At 38.1% G+C, this 15,003-nt stretch overlaps 1 protein-coding gene across 2 annotated transcripts; it reads right to left on the minus strand.

The window, feature by feature from the left end:
- Nucleotides 1-1,936: 1,936 nt before the first annotated feature.
- Nucleotides 1,937-14,750, minus strand: LOC116266855 (uncharacterized protein At5g03900, chloroplastic). 2 transcript variants are annotated; one of them, XM_031648287.2, is made up of 13 exons: nucleotides 14,216-14,750; nucleotides 11,258-11,365; nucleotides 11,068-11,168; nucleotides 10,791-10,871; nucleotides 9,151-9,220; nucleotides 8,994-9,059; nucleotides 7,508-7,597; nucleotides 6,507-6,572; nucleotides 4,918-5,060; nucleotides 3,957-4,043; nucleotides 3,802-3,865; nucleotides 2,768-2,911; nucleotides 1,937-2,387 (listed from the first exon to the last, which is right to left on the minus strand). In XM_031648287.2, exons 1-13 carry the CDS (start codon nucleotides 14,594-14,596, stop codon nucleotides 2,241-2,243), a joined length of 1,548 nt encoding a protein of 515 aa, XP_031504147.1. In that variant the 5' UTR covers nucleotides 14,597-14,750; the 3' UTR covers nucleotides 1,937-2,240. The 2 variants fall into 2 exon arrangements, with proteins under 2 accessions (XP_031504147.1, XP_031504148.1); XM_031648288.2 differs by having other exon boundaries at nucleotides 11,258-11,378; nucleotides 14,216-14,356.
- Between the last annotated feature and the right edge of the window lie 253 nt (nucleotides 14,751-15,003).

The raw sequence follows: 15,003 nt of genomic DNA on the forward strand, positions 1-15,003 counted from the left end.
ATGACTTAAAAAAGAAAAAAATGCTGAGCATCCCTAAATTTTTATGTACATAATATTTCTTGCAATAAAGGCAGGAGCCTACTACCTCCTAAACACGCTTCCATTGGAGACCCATTACAAACCCTTGAAATTGTATAGGCTGGTCCCCGTCCAGCTTTAAAAATGTTTTAAATGGATAGATTTTAATTTGATCAAGAGGAGAAATGATGTATTTTCTTAAATTAATATTTGTCACTTAATTGTCTAATACTATATATTTGTGTCTTGCATAGTTTAGTTCTTTTGTCTTGTCTATTAACCAAATTATCTCGAGGGGTATGGTATAGGTGGTGGGGCTAGCAGACACGCAGAGAGCATGTGGTCAGTTGATTTTGGTGATCGCTATTCTCTTGTACCTTATAAGATATGGCGTGACACCTACACTATGTCAGGTTGGATCTATGTTTCATTTCGGAAGGATGAAAAGCATATTCGTTTGCTTGACTTGCAGCAGTAGTGGCTTTTCCTTGACTGACATAACAAGCTAATACGTAGGTTTGAATGGAAAAGGCACGTCTTGACCCCTCAACCTCGCAGGTGGTGAGTAAGGGAGAGAAGGCCAATATTGAAACGAAGGATGCTCATGAGTCGGCGTCATGAGTTGTCTGTGGTTTTTCGACACTTTCTTGATGATGGATTAGTAAAGCAGGGTGAAGGGGCATCTGTTGCCTCTCTCTCTCTCTCTGTCGCCCACCTTGAGTCTAGTAACCCAAACCCCAAGGCATAGGACTCCTTCCGTGGCTGATAGATCCACTTTGGGTGGCAGAAGGAGCCCACGGCCATAATGATCGAAATGTGACTACTCATCTAACATTGGCGTTAATGGCCAAAGGCTACTGACTAGACTCACATCTGGACTAGTTAGACATAAATAGCATATGTAGGTGGAGTTTGATCCCAAGGACCAACCCGCCAGATCAAAATCAGGAGGCATCTGACTCTGGTTTGGTTCAACTCAGTGCAATGAGCGTCGAATTAGTGCAGCAACCCGTTGCACTACGTTAGCTCTTTTACTTTTCAAAAAAGAAATATAGAATATGTCACATATCCACAAGTAATTCCTCTTCAGATGCGTTTCAGTCCATTTACTGAATCTTGCTGCCACCTGATTCAAATCATTACCGCTTCGGTCACGGCTAAGAAAATTATGTTCTTGCAAATGGCGAGTCTACATGTTTGCTACAAGCACTCACAGAGCACATGGAAATTAAGAACGAAAAAATATGCTCCCAGTGTATAGCGCTCAGTCCTAAATCTAACAAATTACAAATTGATATTTTATGTTTATTATAGAAAACGACCATAGTAACACTTTCGAGTTGGAAACAAGGTGTTCTGTTTGAAACACTTGGTCTTCTGTTCCTTCCACCTAAAAAGAAATCGTCCTGGACGACAAGAACACGTCTAGTCCTACAAGACGCTAACAAGCATCAGACAACTTTTACGGGTTTTAAATTGCAACCCGTCTATGACCTTTTAGGGTTTTTCAGTCTGACCCGTAGGAATGTGATTGAAAAACCGGAAAACGCTTCTTTATGGACAGTCCACTTTGAAAAAGCTTTTCAAGCCATCATCAACCATGTTAGTGTCGTTGGTTTCGAAGTCCAAGGTCAATATTTTACGAAAGTATACAACGAATTGACCTACTCGGAGGTGAGGTACTTTCCAAAAAGTAAATTAATTCGGAAAAGAATGTGAAAATTGCATCATTTGTTGGATCCACGTGCCAGCCTATCTTGAAAGGCAATCTATTTTTTAAAATAAAAAACTGTCCTTTTCTGTGCAGACTGCCTAGGCACCATAGCCAGAGCTTAGGCTGGCCTTAACTATAAAATTTTCTACGATGTATTTTGACTTGATCAAAGAAGAGTTTATCGACAATCACATCGAGTTGCTCTTGCGCAAAGACGGAAAGGAAATAACTAAATACATAAACAATTACATGCATCTTCTGATGACCAAGCGCTCCTTCCACAATACCTTAGCAATCGAGGTGGTGTAAGTCTAAATTATGTGGAACTTAGCATTCCTCAGATTATGGTGGTCACGATTTACATTTTCAATGGATTAACCCAAACTGAGCTGAGTCCTCTCCAACCATGAGTGGTGATTCTGCTCGTGCTGGATCTCTCCTGTAAGAAACATTACATCGGGCTGTACAGTTTCTTAGTTGGCTATAAAAATCACCTGATTTGATTGTTCTATTGGTCATACGTCTCCAATTCTCTAAACCTGCGGTCCCAATCTCTGGCTTCATAGTCCTGATCGGAGAAATCCTTCTCAGTACTATAGACGATACGATCCCGTCCAATGACAGTTCGCTTTGCCATGTCCCGTGCACTGGACAGCTGTTTAATGCACAAAAACGTAAATCAAGATCACAAGCCAGACATCACAGGCGAGGCAAAAACAAAACTGGGAAAAACCAAAGACCAGTTGAATAACACGAACTTTTGCAACTTAGATGAATGAGAGCAGGACCATCTTATCTAAATCTACAAAGGAAAACTAGAATTAAACTGACCATCACGAACTCATATTGAAAATTTTGTAGCCGCAATATCCTTTTTTTTATATCAAGGGTCATATTTGTTAGCTTGCTTACACCGTCTGTTCATTCTAGCTCACTTTTTGCCATTGTGCTTTATCAGACACAGAAGTTCCTTGAATGAGGAAGAGTTGAACCGCAGAAAAATAAGCCAGAATAACAGTCATTCAATGAAGTTACCTTTTGTCTGAGGGGTGGGTCAGGCATTTCAAGTACCCGAGCCCACTGTTCTCTTGCTTTGTTTCTTTTTTCTATTTCCCCATTTGTTTTTCTAACCAAAAACCACCGGAAAAGCGGAATTGCAAAGAAAGAGGCTGCATAAACCTGCATAAATAAAAAACAAATTTACTCATTAATTTTCCTATTCATATTAAACAAACATCAAGTCAAGGACGAACAGAAATAATAGCATACTATCATACTCCCAGAGAAGGCAGGAGAGGAATGAATAGCCAAAGATAGATGAGAGCCTCAGCAGTATGGAATCAACCATCATTGGAGCGTGGTGGTAGGATTCTCTTTTACCGAGGAGGCACTAAAATTGAATTGCTTGACATAATAGTATGTAGTTTACATAACCGTAGGGGGAAGGGCCTGGATGCAACCTTAGGACATTACAAGCATGGTGTACAGCTGGAGTTTTATACGTAAATCTAGAATATACACGGTTGGCAGTAGGAACATTTTAAGCAGACCTTCACATATTCATGTGTTCTCATGCAACCAACCGCTTTGACACATGCCAGAATGCATGCATAGAATCACTACCTGTGCCTGTTTGTGGCCTGGAATTCCCTTTCATGAGCTGGGGGTAGACTGGCCGAACCCCATTGACAGACTAGCAAGCCCATGCACTTTTACAGGTAAGTTCGAGATTAACTTCTCTTAAGAAGCACATGCTCTATCAATATGCATGGTTGGATACAATAATCAGCAGTTTGGTATTTGACTCTAGATGCTTTCGTGATGGCTAAGACAACCCTTCTGTGATGCTGCAAACTGCTATAGTCCCCAAACAAGGAAATGCGCCAACTCTAACAGCAGAATGAAAATACATAGACCCCTCATGGACACCATTATGCATACCAACCAAGGGCATCATGCTCTGTGCAAGTAGAGCGAAGAGATGCTAATAATAGACTAGATGCTAATAGACTACTAGGTACGAATTTTTAGAAGGAGCCAAGACAAACAAAAGAAAGGTAGAAGTTCACCTGAAGAAGTGGAAATATGTCCATGACGAATGAAATAAATCCCCCTCTCGTGATTCCCACATTCCTTCAATTGAAAAAGGAAAAAAGTCCAGACTGTCAATAAAACCATACTGTATTGACTCATAGAAATAATTCTTGAGAGTGAGAAGACATACTTCAACATGCTGCTTAAAATGATGACTCCAACTAGGTTAAGGGCACCCAATCCAATAACCATAGCCCTCTCTGACTTTCCTGTTTTACTGCAATATCACACCATAGACAGAAAAATGAATAAAACCTTGTTCCTTGAAATATATGGTAGCCAATACAAAATTAATTTCATCAAACATCTAGATGAAAAATATTAGTCATATATAAGATAAACAGAAAAAGAAAACATAATAATGAACCACTGAAGAACAATTTTTGTCTCCCCAAAACATGGATAACCTGAAAACATGGATAAACGTTATGATTATATTCTTTCCCACAATGTAGTCCATTGGTTGGTTTATATTCTTAGACAACCAAGTACAATTGGCGAATTACTAAATGCATCTATTTGAATATTTCTCTCATATATAATCCACCGACTGTTTCAGTTTCAATAAGCAATTGAACAAAAATTCCAGTAAAGGTCATGTCTCTTCCGAGCCTCACTCTTCCTTTCCAGTTGTTGGAACTTCGGTGTACCAAAGACTGAAGAATGAGCAATGCCCTTTTGGAGTGTTATATGTTCTATTTCAGTAAGGATAATAACAGTAGATCGTTATTGAACAGTATTAGTACATATCATACATTAAATAAACTTGAAATGATGGACAAGAAACATGTCTACTGATGACAGCTTCCATTCTGCTACTATGCATAGAGGTAGTCACGTATCAATCAAAAATATGAAATTAAAAGAAAGAAAGAAAAATATACACAGTAATACAACAAGCATTTCACATGTCATGCCCAACACATAACGGCAACTAGAGCACCCAAAAGTACTAAAGGTGGCACGAGTACACCATGTATGGACAAATGCACAAGCATGGCAATCAGTAAGAAAAGACTCATTCTCATATTATTTTGTAATTCAGTTTGCTATACTGTTTAAACAAAATAAAAAAAATATAAAAAACCAACCTGAATGGCCATTTCTTCTCCTTAAAAAATTTCTCAACTCCTCCTACCCATTCATTCCACCTTCTCCCAACATACTCCTTTCTTCCCACCCCTTGGGACAAGGCAGTTCTTTGTAATGACGGAAATTTATAGACAATATTACCCTGCCAACAAAGGGAATTTGTGTCAAGGAGTATGTAAGCAAATCGAGTGATATATGGAACTTCCTTCTGGACACAGCAGCTATACATAAACTAAAAATACTTAACTGTCGTAATCGACAAATGTAAATAGTGAAAAGAGGACCACTTCATCAAGAGAGAAGTATACCAAGATAGGTCTCTCCCAAAGAGGCCTATCAAAATGTGACTCTTACTCACCTTGAGATTGCTCACTGCACTATGTACTATGAAAATAACAATCATCCGGGAAGGCAAAAAGAAAATATACCCAGCTTAAAATTCAAGCTTGTGATGTTCACACTCATCGCACATGACTTTGATAAGTCAGAGAGAACAACATGACCAAGAATTAGAGTGTAACAATAGACATGAATGAAGATGAAAATAAGCATGAAAATGAAAATAAGTATATATATATGTATATATATATATATATATAGCATTCTTAACCTTCTAAAATAATTTCTAACACAATTAGAGCAATAACATGCCCAACAGCAGCAACACGCGGTATTCTTTATACTTCTCAAGTAGAGTTGTTTAGTGATCACAGGGGGCTTGAAATGCCATGATAAATCAATTCCCTATAACCTCACCAATAAACCAATTCCCAAAGGCATGTTTCTTACGGCACTTGATGTGAAAGATGATACAAAGCAGAAACAACACATAACGAAGATATCAGTAAACAAACAAAAAAAACCATTCACGTGAAGTACTATTTCTGGCTTAGTTGATGCTTAAAATTCATCTATTTGATAACAGGCTACTGAATGATGTGTGGTGGATCCGGAAGTCCTAGTAGGGGATATCTATACAAATAGATCAGAGAGGAGAGGATGTAAACAATGGCAGGGTTAAAGCTTTTGTACAAAATTGCTCCTTCAAGGCTTAATCTAACATTTGCATAATATATTTACTTATCTTGTGGGAACAGAAACAAGTAAAGGGTAGAAGGTAAATTCAAAAATCAGAGATCGGTACTTAGATCACTGTTTTATGTATGTTCCATCATTAACAGAATCTTTCCCAGCTTTTCTATCAATAGATAAAACATTCACCTGTCTACAGAGGCCAATGCCCCTAACAAATGCCAATATTTTCACCAAATAGTATCTATGTTGTCCAAATTGATTTTCCTCGTATCAACTTGTGCCCAATATCACAGAGAATCCAACTCATCTAACTAAGACCTACCATAGCTAAAAAAGCCTTCAATTAGTTCAAAGACAAAACAAGCAAACTACAACAGCTCATAAAATCATCAGTGAGGTCCAAACTGTTTATTGTGTCTACCAAAAGACTTCTGAAAATCAAATCAACAAAAGAATGTCTGAAACAAAAGGTTTAAATTTTAAAGAGTATAAAGGAAAAGTTTCCATTTAACGCTTCAAGGTCAAAGACCAAATGCTTGATTCTCCAAAATACCTTGTCATCAACTTCAGGATATCCATCAAACCGTAACAGGACAGGCAATATAAACGATTCATCTTCCTGCATACGTGACAAACAAGAATATAAACAATCTGGGAATTGAATGACATAAAAAGACCTAGGATCAGCAACCAATAAAGCAGATCAACTTCTCTGAAATTGTTATTTTCATGAAGTATGTGGCAGAAATGAACATGTGAAAGCATAAATCATGAGTTCTTGTCGATGACAAGAAAAACACCCAAAAAATTGACTGCAACATTCTTCATTTAACCTAAAGTCACATGGATTAACCAAGACAAGGGCCGCACCTGAGTTGCAGGTGCAGGTGCAGTTCCCCGCTCGGACAGTTCAAATTCAGTAAGGGCAGTCATACCAAGACTTGTGAGCACCCACAACTCAACTTGAGATAGCAAATCAGATGCAGTCAAATACCATGCAGTCCAAATCTGACCTAATTTAACATTTAAAAAGTGCCTATTGACTTAAGCTAGAGGACTTTATCCCCATTTCTTCTCCGTCTCCTCCCCTATTGCTTCCTCTCCCTCTTTCTCAGAACTCTCCAGTTATGGCAACAGAAACCAGTTCACAGAAACCTTTATCCTCTCTCTCTCTCTCTCTCTCTCACACACACACACACACAACTCCCTCTTCCACCGGCAGTGACCAGAAATTAGAAACCTCACCGGCACAGGTGGTGATTGGTGCTCTCAAGCATCCCTGTCCACTGTCCAGTGTTCTCTCTCTCTCTGTGGGTGCTCCTACCACAACTATCTCCTCTCCCTCCAATGTTGACCTCCCTCCCATCATCACCTCATGCTTACAACCATCAGACATCACTCCGGCATCAAATGAATTTCAAATGAAAAACATAGGACTCATAATACAATCTGTCTGCCAGTATCTCAGTGTGAAGCAATCTAATTTTGATGCACACTTTGAACAAACAAATCAAACAACATTGTTTTCATGCATTATCCTACCAACTTATATACCTTTGTTTCCTCCACAGGTAGCACATCAAGATATGGAGCAAGTTCTTCAGCTGTTACAGTACCACCATTAGAAGATACGTACTGACCAATCTGTCATCATAAATCCCAACGCAAACAGTCAATTCCTTGAGTCAATCTAAATCAAACAAGGAAAGAAAAACTTCAAACTGGGGATATCCTAGAGAAGGAGAAATTATCACAAGCCATATCAAGTTAAACCCCCCCCCCCCCCACCCCCCCAAAAAAAACAAAAAAACAAACGAAAACTACACGTGGAATTGAGTTTACTAGGAACAAGATAGAATCATCTGGCAGCATTTACCAATATCCATGGATCATCAGAACCTTATCCTTCAAGCCAGACAACAAACAACAGGCAAATCATAGACATGAAGAAGAGAAAAACCAAAACCATTGAAGTTGTAATAGCAGAACAAATGCTCACATATACATTAGGGCTGAAACCCAAAAAAAAAAAACAAAGATCAGCATTTGCGAATAAATGCAAATATTTGTATGAAAATAAGGTAGGCTAAAAACTTTAATAGTAGACAAAAAATAAAGTGCCACTCTAGAACAAAGAATTGCCTTTATGAATTGGTCCCAATCTTGTGTGTCCAAGGTTACCAGAAAAACTGAAAGGAATTAAAAAATTTAAGAGATTCATTTTGGAGATGATGGGCAAAGGACAAAATAAAAGGAAAGAGGGGGACCCAAAGAATTTGGTGTAGTAACCAGCATAAAAGTTTCTCTAACTACATTGTGACCACTCTCTTTCTACCATTTACACTGTGTGCACACTCTTTTCACCACTTATGTATGGAGGATAATGACAAGAATGTTGGCTGGTTTTTCTACAAGTGCAGTGCAATAAATTACAAATAATCTCTGAGCCAGATATGATACAGTTCTATAAATAATGATGAAGTAAACCAAAAATAGTTCACCCATGAAAACTTTCTGTGAAGCAGCAAATATTTAACGTAGCAAGCTCAGAAGCATTTTTTGAAAAAAAATGCACAAAATTCAAGAAAATATGTTCAAGAGACTACAACCTGCACAAACCAAAATGTTAGAAGATCACGACAATATTGTGCGACTAAAAAGTTTTTACATGAATAATCCAAAAGAGCAGGTGCTGAGTTCGTCTCCTTGTCATCTGTGATCTCAAACACATATAGCAACTGGACTAAATATATCCCTCAAAGCGAACTAACTATATGTAACTGAATTTCAACAGTAAGTGTGCTTGCCAAGGCCTTACAATGGCATGATTAAGTATCTTTACCCGATGATGGCAGCCCAGAATTTTCAGTAGATTAATAAAACACAAATCTACAATGACTTATAGTTGAACAATTATTTCTAGTTCCAGAGATTATTGTGGAACTTAATAACACAAGAAGGAAATAAGTTAATAGACAGCACCAAGACAATTAGTTCAGCTGTATCTGTCCAACAAAACCTGCTGGAGTTGTGAACTTACCAATTTCCATCTCTCTTCTTCAATCCCTTGATTAGGATCTCCATCACCAAAAACAAAAGAAAATACCTACACCAATAGCAATTTAAAGTTCATTGAAGTTTCGTAACAGCAAAATTTTTAGAACAAACAGAAAAACAACTCAACCATTCAGTATTACAGATTCAACAAAATTCATCCCATCATCTGTTCTCATCTGTCGCCTCCGATAGAAATATGGATCCCAGTACCTGAAATATGTTTACAAGAGGCAATAAGATCTCCATCACAATGTAGGTTGCAAAGGATCATCATCAACAAATAGTTATTCAAAGATGTAGAATAATTGATTTTATAGCATGTTGCACATATATGAACACACACATCCCTTCATGGAGAATATGCGCATTCACAAGCATAATTATATAGATCTGGAAACTTTTGGCTTCCATGTAATCAGGTTGGAGTTTAGATACTACTGTTTAAAACTTTGAGGCAGTACACAAGATTAAAAAGCCATATCCTTTTCTAAGCAAATCAGCTTAAACGCCACTCACTGATTCAGGCTTGCCAGAAACCCAACTTATGGAGTCAGTCTAACATTTCCAGAGTCACCCTGAGTCCCTGATGGAGCAGGGTGAATGTAAGAAAGAAGAATTAAGTCAGGCACACAAATTGAAAAGACAGTTGAAGTTTGTTTAACTAAAGCCTTGGTAATCTCTTACACAGACCAAGGAAATAATGCTGAAAGACATTGCACACCATCATTAGGAATCACATAGAAGAACCTTAGCATTCACACTTCTCCAGGATTGGACCATCCAAATGCGGTTTCCTCCTTCACAGAAACTCACCAGGCTAGATCACAAATGAAATTGTTTACTAACAAGACGAAGAGGTCCACCTAATGTCACATGCCCAAGAAGTGACATTGCCTACTTCATAACGCTTCATTAGCCTAAAACACCACGAAAATTATAGTTTTAAGAACCAAATGTATACTGCATCTAAGACTAGGAGCTATTCAAAGTCTCAATTTGTTGAAGAAGCTCTGGGGTGAAAATGTGAAGTAGACAATTCAGGAAAGAGTAGTGGTCTAGTATCTTGTGAATTTATTCCTCACACAACAACCAGAATAAGAAGCATGAATACAGATAGGGCCTGGGTTTCTAAAGCTAAAATGGAGCAAGTGTAGCATCTACATCCAACTATAGTAAAATAGAAAATCTTCCAAATTCCCTAGTGTCAATCCTTGCTTTCAAATTAAAAAAGGATCTATTCTGGAGATAATTGGAGAGTTTATCAAATCTAGAGCTGGCCGTCTTGCGTGTTAGCCACCTTACGTGTTACAATCAGATAACAAACTCCCAATGCAATAAAACAATCTGTCTTTTTCTGACATGAAGTAACATATGAATCCTTGATTTTAATGCAAAGGCTTCACCAGAAGGGTAATATGACAATTTGGTTTTTTTTTTAAATGGACTAATACATGAATCCTCAACTTCAAATACAAAGGTTTCACCTGAAGGTCTGGCATTAAATCATTAATCTCATTAAAGCAAGTGCCAAATGATTGATGCATCAAAAAACAGCTCCTTGAATTTCAATCACAACCACAAGCTTACTTTCTCAGACATCCCAAGTGTAGTTGGGACCATAAAAAAACATCTTCACTACACACACAAAACTTACAAAATGATAAAACTAATAACCAAGCTATTAAACCAATTTATTATGCCTTATTTTCAGGAAATTCATTTCTCAGACAGCACAACAAATGACAATCTAACAAGCCACAAGGAACTGTCATGTTATTACCAAAATAAATCCGATGGCCGAAAATAAAAAGCAAAACCAGGACTGTAGCCTCTTTCTCGTCTCCCACGGCCATCGTCATCACTGCAACAACGAAAAAGAAAGCAATAAACATTAAAAAGGATACCAAACTAGTGAATTGGAAATAGAACACTGATTTCTACATATACTAAATGGAAGATGCACCTTGTCCATAAGATAAGATTTTGGGTTTTTCAAGCATACTAAGATCACCAAACTTTAGATACTAAAGAGGTAGTGCATTAGACATAGTATATACCTTCTACTGGAAACAAGGGCAATAATTGTGGTGTAAACAAGAACAATCGAGACAATTAATGCTGTTCCAAATGATACCCGAACCAAATATTCAGCAACAGCCTGAAAAGGCATGGATAAGATCTTATTAAGGTACAACAGACACAGTATGCTTAAAAGATACAGACTGGATGTATGAAGAATAAAAAGACCTTTGATTTCTCCAGCAGAGGTTCCACTCTCATCCTAACAGACTTTGCAGCAAGTTTTGATCGATAATCCCTTGGGAAGACATAAAGAACATCACCTTCATCAGAGACCTGTCAACACAATCTTGAAAGAGATTGCTTTCACAAAACCGAAACTTTCAAAATTATAAAGAATAATAAGTTAGTACTTTAACATGAACTAAGTAAAACAAGACCTATGTCAACCAAAGCCCCTTAACCATGAAAACCACCAGGGTTATTGAAAGCTTGGTTATGAAAACAAAATAATTGATATAAAAATGAAGAAAACATGCACAATGAATCAAGGTCATTGAAAAAGCATTTCTGAGCTTAGAACATGAGGACCAAAATGCTTCCCGTTGTACTTGCATGAATTTATGATAAATAACATTTACGATAACCAAAAGGGCAAGGACAGTTTATGAACAAGTAATTGTAAATAGCCACCAAAAACTAAAAGTTACAATCCCAATATTATCAAAGAAAACCTAGACCATCCCTCTAAGTGTACGAACTATAGCATGATGATGCCCCTTACCGCCACTTATCAACTATAATATCGACAACTAGGTTTTGCACTTCAATATGGAAGGAACAATTGAAAAGGCAAGATTTTCTACTATCATGCTATTACTTATTAGCACCCTTCTTACAGCACAATAACAGTTTGTTAATTCTTAATAACGAACTGTTAATGTTGCCAACCAGCCACTACAGGAGCATCATGCACATGACAAATGTGATCATGCTGGTAACAGGAACATATATAGACAATAAGATGTTACAATGACTGATGACATGGCGACTTTTAACACTATAAAGTTAGAAATAAGGTTGACCATCATCATTCATGTGATGATAGAGAAGGAAAAACAAAAACAAAGCTTCCAGTTATAACTTACGAGGGGGCCAGAAATTTCTTACAAAGGGGATGTATATCAATTGAAACGGCAAGATTTTCTGAAAAGGCAAGATTTTCTACAACCAAGCCCCATCTAACCATCATGTTATTACTTATTAGCACTCTTATTACAAGATAATGTGTTAAGCTACAGGAACGTCATTCACATGACACGTGACCAGCCTGGTAACAGGATTGACAGAAATGGTTACTTTCTTGACATTACAGAGTTAGGAAGAAGGTTGGTCGCCAACATGCACATGAATTATGAAGAAAAAGAAGAACAAGAATAAAGCTTCGGTTATAACTTATGAAGAGGCTGGAAAGTTCTTACGAAGGGGACATATATCAATTGAAAAGGAAAGATTTTTTACCACCTTGACCATCTCAACCAACATGTTATTACTTGTTATCACTCTTCCAACAAGATAATGCACTATACTACAGGAACATCATGCACATGACACATGTGAACATGCTGGTAAGGGGCACATTAAGATGTTATAATTTTATAAACTCATAATGACTGATGAAAAGGTGACTGTTTTGACATTGGTCGACATGTATGTGAATGATGGAAAAAAGGAAAAACAAAATTAAAGCTTCCAGATACAACTTATGAGAGTACTGGGAAGTTCTTAGGGGACCAAAATAGCATGCAGGTTAGTGTTGTTCTCATGTGTAGACAGCAAATCGCTTACAAGCACTGGCACTTCAAATACCAGGAAAAAAAACGTTTTCATAAGTCATTAACCTTGAATTTTCAACAGTGATCCAGAAAAGAAGACATTGATCACTGAAGGATGAAGGCAATTGAATTGATGATTTCTTGTTTCCGTTGTGCACGGTCATCTCAAGAAAACAATAATTTTTATGTCCACAGAGATCCCAAATAATATTCTATGACATACCATATATTATTTGAGCATTAGTTCACCAAGAAAATAAGTTCAGAATCGAAACGAAACCCTTAGTTATCAAGATACCTCCCCTAAAAAAGGCGTCCAATATATCTAACTGACTTTTATTCTGTTACTAATACTTCAGTTCTTTGAGAGCCCTGCTGAATTAAGTCATCTCTAATTAAAATTAGTTGCCATAATCAAGAATTGCATTTAGTCTGTAAATGAAGATGAAAAAAATTTAGGAATATTTAACAAAATTTTATTCTGTTACTTGTGTACTGAATATTTGATAATCATGAATTGATATGATATGTATGCATAAAAGAGGATTCTTACGACAGTTATTTAGGAAATATTTTACGCTTCACGTGTGGACTATCATCTACATAATTCATATCGTTTCTTTGCAGCTCTAGCATCAGACTATGTTGAAGTGAGGTCTGTATGTATTTCTCTAATTACTAAACATGCACTAAACAAGAGAAACTGGTGGTTTTTTTACCATAAACCTAGGTTTTAACATGGGTGAGAAGCCTGGCATAGGTTCCACAAAATATGATTTGGAGCACATAAGATATATACAAAAATTCATGGTTTTATTGAATATGTACTTAACATATTGCTGAAACTTCCACTTGATGAGTTGATATATAATATGTTAACGTATCGCAGACTGTACTTGAAGAACAGAAGTTATAGAATTTGCACCAATGATGTCATTAAAATGTTCTATTTCTTCCAAGGTCGGAATTAAGTATCATTCTCTCTTAGGAGCCATAAATGATTTTCACATCCTCGCTATGTGATCTCCGTATAAGTCCAACGTCATTTAATCAACATGGAAGGGGTCAATGATTTGTGAAGTACGCCGCTTCTTTCTGGATTTGCAGATGCACAAACTCCCTTCCTGCGCCCAAGAGAGGGGAGCCAGCAAAGAACCAAACGCATGGACGCGATATCAACTCCGTCACAGTCACACAACATAAAGAGAAACATATAGGCAACGGAGTATCAGTAACAAGTACGTCCTCCAATGCAATATGGTCACGCGCTCATAATTCTTCCACTGCTTAAGAAATCCTACACATACATAAACCCTAAAGCGCATTCGGAAGACATCTTGAGATAATTTACCTCTAAGAACCCTCCAGTATCAGACGCTATCGCTTGAAGTGCTCTCTCTGCTTCGTCGAGTTTGAGACCGGCCCTGCTGGCAACGTCTCCGATGGTCACTCTTCCGCCGGACGACTCAATGGCCTCCATGGCCCGCTTGCGGACGACCGAAGGCAGCCTATCGCTCTCGACGCGAGCGCCGGGCTTGAAATCGGCCGAGGCTTGGAGGCCGGCTCTGACAGGAAGGCAAATGTCCTTTCGATTCCGGAACCGTAAAGCATGTCCGAGGCGGCCATCCGGCCATCTCCGGCAAAGTGAAAGGGCATGCCCACGGAAGAAGGAGGGCCGCAAGACGCGGCGATCACTGGCCGTGATGGCGAGGCAGGCCGAGATGGACGCCATGGAGTTCACGAAGAGATAAGGGTCAAGATTTGGAGGGAGATGCCATCGGAGCTCCCCCTTCGTCTTCCACTTCGCGCGCGCGCGAGCGAGAGAGAGAGAGAGTCAGATGTTTTAGAGGTGGGTGTTGAGTTCTCAGCCTCTCTCTAGATTCGCTCCTTCGTCTCATCAACATCTTTTTGCGAAAGGACTTAAATACTATATTTTTGTCTGATATTACAAAACCGCCACCCCTGCCCCGCCCACTCGACGCCTAAAGTTCGGATTCAGTTCGGTTTCGGACTTGTCTTCAGCTTTGATTTAGATAGATATAAATATCCGACCGAACTAGATTTGTCGAGCTCAGATTTGGTTTAAAATAAATATTCTTTATTCAATGCACTTACATTTTGAAAGTCGGCCTGATTTGG

The sequence above is a fragment of the Nymphaea colorata genome, chromosome 13 (assembly GCF_008831285.2).
Source record: "Nymphaea colorata isolate Beijing-Zhang1983 chromosome 13, ASM883128v2, whole genome shotgun sequence".
In the NCBI taxonomy this organism is placed as follows: Eukaryota; Viridiplantae; Streptophyta; class Magnoliopsida; order Nymphaeales; family Nymphaeaceae; genus Nymphaea; species Nymphaea colorata.

Coding starts and splice junctions, on each gene's coding strand:
- LOC116266855 (XM_031648287.2), bottom strand. CDS start 14,596: ATGGCGTCCATCTCGGCCTGCCTCGCCATCACGGCCAGTGATCGCCGC. Junction 11,169..11,257: donor CTCTGCTGGAGAAATCAAAG/GTCTTTTTATTC, acceptor ATGCCTTTTCAG/GCTGTTGCTGAATATTTGGT. Junction 9,221..10,790: donor CGGCCATCGGATTTATTTTG/GTAATAACATGA, acceptor AACATATTTCAG/GTACTGGGATCCATATTTCT.